The 5,306-nt window shown below is 43.5% G+C and overlaps 1 protein-coding gene across 1 annotated transcript; it reads left to right on the plus strand.

Annotated features, from left to right (window-relative positions):
* The first annotated feature begins 301 nt into the window (after positions 1 to 301).
* LOC147888366 (ruBisCO large subunit-binding protein subunit alpha) lies at positions 302 to 3,803 on the plus strand. Its single transcript, XM_087392234.1, has 9 exons — positions 302 to 460; positions 550 to 757; positions 1,285 to 1,406; positions 1,556 to 1,763; positions 1,859 to 2,004; positions 2,137 to 2,443; positions 2,568 to 2,818; positions 2,905 to 3,105; positions 3,258 to 3,803. The coding sequence occupies exons 1-9, from the start codon at positions 404 to 406 to the stop codon at positions 3,546 to 3,548; spliced, it is 1,791 nt and encodes a 596-aa protein (XP_087248360.1). The 5' UTR covers positions 302 to 403; the 3' UTR covers positions 3,549 to 3,803.
* The last annotated feature ends 1,503 nt before the right edge of the window (positions 3,804 to 5,306 follow it).

Consider the following 5,306-nt stretch of genomic DNA (forward strand, 5'->3'; position numbering starts at 1 on the left):
AAGGGGGGAGTGACATCCATTTGGGCACCTGGCTCTAGCTTTGAATGAGGACGGGAAGCCACACGCCTAGTGTGAAGTAGAGGCAGATCGATGAATGAGGCAAGCAAAAGAGGGAGAAGGCAGCAGTCCAACACAAATGGTTGGAACTCGAGTTGAGCCACTGGACGAGCCTTGAGCGTGAAGCGAAACGGGAGAGTCCGCACGTGCAACGGGGGGGAGAGGCTCTCAAAGCACGTGGGGGGAACGGGTGGTAGGGCTAGGATTTTTGTGTGGAGGCTTCGAGGAGATAAACCTTGTTATAAGAGAAAGAGAGGGGTTCATTTCTACAAGCAAGTCAAACACTGTTTTTCTTGCTTTCTTCCTGCTCTTTTTTCTCTGTGTATCAGTGCGTGCAGCCATAGCCATGGCCGCCCAAGCTCATGGTGCCCTTGCCTCCCTCTCCACCCCTTCTTCATCCCCAGTAGGCCTTCCTCTTCCTCTCTTTCTCTTCTTTTTCCTTCCTTCTCACCTCTCCTTTCTCACTTTCATTTCCATCTTTTGTTTTGCCAGGGACCCAGAAGACTCCAAGGTTGTTGGCATAGCAACAATCAATTGCGAGGTGGTTTACCCACCTTGTGCACCAGAACTCGGCGCTCTTCTCGACTCTTCGTGAGGGCCAACGCTAAGGATATTTCGTTCGACCAGAAGTCTCGTGCGGCGTTGCAAGCTGGGATTGACAAACTTGCCGATGCTGTGGGTGTGACTTTGGGACCCCGAGGTATACTTTCTCTGCAGTGTTTGTTCCTGAGCAATGGCCGGCGATTTCCTCTACGACGATGGGTTATACCCTGCGGGGTTAGCGTTTGTGCTTATACATTTAAGAAAAGAGAGGCTTTTTTTCCTCTTGAGGCTTGGTAAGAAGCCATTCTTGTAATATTGAATCGAATCTATTGCCTTTGTCTGTTAAATTAGTGGGCGAGTCATACTGGTCTGAAATGGCATAGTGTTTACTCAATCTTTCACTCGTGTTGTGTGAGATGGAGGAACTCGTAAAATTTAGGACTTTATTCGATAGCCTGTTGAGCCTCAGAGCTAGGTCAAAGACCAGGGTGCATAGCCTATCTGTGACTTACATAGTCGTTGGTGTCGTACTTGATCGATTCTTCAGTTTAGAACAGATTGCCTCTATTTTGTGGTTTTAAGCGTTGCATTTCATGTCTACTCTGTTGCTCGCTTTCTTTGCCAGATGCTTCTTTTCAGGTAATGGTTTGATCTATATTGACTTGTGTTCGTCTGGTTTACTAGGTCGCAATGTGGTTCTGGATGAGTTTGGGGCGCCTAAGGTCATAAACGACGGAGTGACTATTGCCCGGGCTATTGAGCTAGCTGATCCTATGGAGAATGCTGGTGCTGCTCTCATTCGAGAGGTAACCCTTTTTTAGGCAGTGGGTTGTTTTTGGTTGGCCGTTAAGTGTGGTAGGACTACAACATTTCCACTCTTTGCAGTGGCTGCTTTGTATACCGCAAATGTGCCTATGAGTGACCACCATGTGGTGATACTTGACCTTTCCAACAGGTTGCCAGCAAGACTAATGATTCAGCAGGAGATGGTACTACAACTGCCTCTGTTCTGGCTAGGGAACTCATCAAGTTGGGGCTTCTTAACGTGACTTCTGGTGCAAATCCTGTAGCTGTAAAGAAGGGAATTGATAAAACAGTCATTGCTCTGGTGGAGGAACTGAAGAAAAAATCTCGCCCTGTGAAGGGTCGCGATGATATAAAAGGTTGCAGTTGGTCCAGTCTTTCAGCTGAAAATCATGAACCAAGGTTGAATATCTTTACATTTTAATTGATGCTCAATCATGTTTTTTCTCTGCAGCTGTGGCATCAATCTCTGCCGGAAATGACGATGCAATTGGTACAATGATTGCGGATGCTATTGACAAAGTCGGACCAGATGGTGTCCTCTCAATCGAGGAGTCATCATCTTTTGAAACATCAGTGGATGTTGAGGAGGGCATGGAGGTAAATAAGCTAGCTGGGGAAGATTCTTGAACCGTATAGGAGTTTTGTGTAATGGACGGGAAAAGTATTAATGATTTAGGAGAGCTAATGCTGTCATTTGTCATGTCCTGACGCTTTTGCATTTTATTGCAGATTGACAGGGGCTACATCTCCCCCCAGTTTGTCACAAACCAAGAGAAATTGACTGTGGAGTATGATAATGCCAGAATTCTAGTGACAGACCAGAAATTGTCCACAATCAAGGACATATTACCTGTCCTGGAGAAAACCACACAACTGAATGCGCCGCTGGTCATAATTGCTGAGGATGTCTCAGGGGAAGCTCTTGCAACTCTAGTAGTAAATAAATTGCGTGGTATATTGAATGCAGCTGCTATCAAAGCTCCTGGATTTGGGGAGAGGCGAAAGGCATTGCTACAAGATATTGCCATTGTCACTGGTATCTTACACAGCTGAATAATCTCTCTGGATTAGTCTGAAATCGTATTGTTTTGACTCAAATGTTGCTATGATTTATGAGTTACATGCAGCAACCTATACACACTCCTACATTTTGTGTGCAGGTGCTGAGTTTTTAGCCAGTGACCTTGGTTTGAAAGTTGAGAATGCCACTATTGAGCAGCTGGGTACGGCACGGAAGGTGACGATCACCAAAAATAATACAACCATCATTGCAGATGCTGCAACAAAAGATGAGATTCAAGCTCGTATTGCACAAATCAAGAAAGAGCTTGCAGAGACCGACTCTGTATATGATCAAGAAAAGTTATCTGAACGAGTTGCAAAACTTTCTGGAGGAGTAGCTGTTATCAAGGTGTGCTTTATGGATACAATGAATCACTCAAATTTGTTTTGCCAATGTGTCGTCCTGGCTCCAGGCTTATGTGGTGTTTCTAACAGGTAGGGGCAGCCACTGAGACAGAGCTAGAAGATAAAAAGCTAAGGATTGAAGATGCCAAGAATGCCACTTTTGCTGCCATTGAAGAAGGCATTGTACCAGGAGGTGGGGCTGCGTATGTTCATCTGTCAGCTGCAATCCCTGCTATAAAAGAAACAATTGCAGATGCGGAGGAAAAATTGGGGGCTGATATAGTGCAAAAGGTCCTTACTCAGCTCAGATATATTTTGTTTGCTATAGATATTTCAAGGCTCTGGCCTGCCCCCAACACCTGCTGTCATGGAAGAAATGCAAGGTTCAAATAGCATTTTGTGGTTGGTATGATTGTGTCTGAATATTGTGTGCGCTTTTTCAGGCCCTATCAGCACCAGCAGCCTTGATTGCCAGCAATGCAGGGGTGGAAGGTGCTGTTGTAGTTGAGAAACTGCTTTTGAGTGAGTGGGAAATTGGATACAATGCCATGACTGACACGTATGAAAACTTACTAGAAGCTGGAGTTATTGACCCCGCCAAGGTCGCCAGGTGTGCATTGCAAAATGCAGCCTCTGTTGCAGGCATGGTTCTAACAACTCAAGCCATTGTGGTTGAGAAGCCTAAGAGAAAGGCCAAGCCTGGTGTCCCATCTGTACCTGGGATGACGCTCTAGATGGTTCAATGATTTTAGTCATAAATTGCACCTGTATGTCCTTAAGAGTGCATTTTCGGTGCTCGGATTGTAGTTCTAGAAAGAAACAGAGCTGAAGCTATGAAAAATGAAGGAATTGGAATATATTATTTTGAAATTTTTTCCCTTAGGTATTCTGTAAGATTATTTTACTCACCTCAGATCTGTCGGGACATTATTGATTTCCTGGAATCCCTACTTTACATCATAAATACATGGTCAATGGTATGAATTTCACTGATTTTGTAAGAAGCCTTATACAGATGTTTTCATGTACTGTCTTTGGAGAGGGAGCCATGACCCAACATTTGTGATTTAGGTGCAAGAGAGGTTTGAATGTTGTCACTTGGTGGACGTTCCTAAATTCACCATGTGTGAGGTTGCCTATGCTTGCAATCCAAGTATCCCCTTTCTTTGTGCTGCATGGAAATGTCACAAAATTCCAAAAAAGCCAAGATTTTTTGCAGCTGCTTGTCAGACTACTTTTAGAGATGTCTCTAAATTGCGAAGTTATTGCATCAAAGCCTAGTGTCCATGAACTATAAAGGCACATGTTCCTCAAAAAGCTCCACAAATCAGTAAATTCCAGCTATGGAGTTAAGTTTCTCAGAACTTTGCCTTCACTTAGACGTACCTAGGCAAGCTAAAAAGTTGATGGTTGAAGTGTTAAAGTTTAGATTTGATAAAGATAAATTCAAAGTGTAGTTAAGAAAACAACTTTATGTTTTAGCTTTTTGTGGCTAAATAATAAACATCATGACATTTGTACACAAAGTTCGTGAGTACCTCTTGGACAGATTTTCTTTTAGATAATCTTCACATCAGAATAGGTGATTTTTTGTTTCAATTAAATATAGGAATCCCTATGTGCTCTAATTGTGTTGTCTTAAGCCATCAAGGTAGTTGCGTCAGCGAAACCCCTCATGCATGCATGAAGAAGGTACGCAAAGGAAAAGAGAGAGAGAGAGGAGTGCATGTGTGTGTGGGGGGGAGGTTGTGCAAGAGAGAGAGAGAGAGAGAGGAGCATGTGTGTGTGTGGGGGGGAGGTTGTGCAATTGCTTTGCCCCTCGATCAACATCACATGGCCAATCATCTAGCTAATTTGTCGTGTAAACTGAGCCTAGAGCTAAGCCAAGCGGTGCCTACGATGGAGGGGGTCTTAAACTTGGAATATTGTGTTTGAAATCAAAGACATTTTAAAATCTCACCTTGAGACCCACTGGAGTGGTTCTGTAACCTGTCATAGATAGGTCATGCTACTCGTGTTTTCAAAATTGGTATCAAAAGCCACACACATCCCCTTTGCTTTTGAAATAATTTGGTGTCTGCCTTTGATGGAACGGGCTTTGAATGTGGTATATGAGCCAACATTCAGCAAAATGTTGCACAGATTCCAACCGAGAAAATCATGTCATATTGCACCCAAAGGCATATGCACCAACTTCAAAGCCACTATGTGGGCAATTGGGGGAGACAAAGTTCATGATGCTTCATTTTAAAGGCAAAGGATACTATGGTATTGCCAGGAGACTGACAAAAAGCCCGATACTAATGAGGACAAAGCCTCGCAAGTTAAAGAAGACAAAGTCCTGACAGCCATTGGTCTTAGTCTCAAGAAAGAAATCATTCTCGAACATTAATAGTACGATTCTCTAGGAATGGCTTATCTAGAAGTACAAGAAGTGTTCTGAGGTAAAGGTACTTCACATATTCCACAAACTTGAAAATCTCCATTATCTT

Source organism: Dipteris shenzhenensis, chromosome 21, assembly GCF_047967505.1.
Source record: "Dipteris shenzhenensis isolate YYH24624 ecotype China chromosome 21, Dip_SZ_1.0, whole genome shotgun sequence".
Classification (NCBI taxonomy): Eukaryota; Viridiplantae; Streptophyta; class Polypodiopsida; order Gleicheniales; family Dipteridaceae; genus Dipteris; species Dipteris shenzhenensis.

Coding starts and splice junctions, on each gene's coding strand:
- LOC147888366 (XM_087392234.1), top strand. CDS start 404: ATGGCCGCCCAAGCTCATGGTGCCCTTGCCTCCCTCTCCACCCCTTCT. Junction 1,407..1,555: donor GTGCTGCTCTCATTCGAGAG/GTAACCCTTTTT, acceptor CCTTTCCAACAG/GTTGCCAGCAAGACTAATGA. Junction 2,444..2,567: donor AGATATTGCCATTGTCACTG/GTATCTTACACA, acceptor TTTTGTGTGCAG/GTGCTGAGTTTTTAGCCAGT.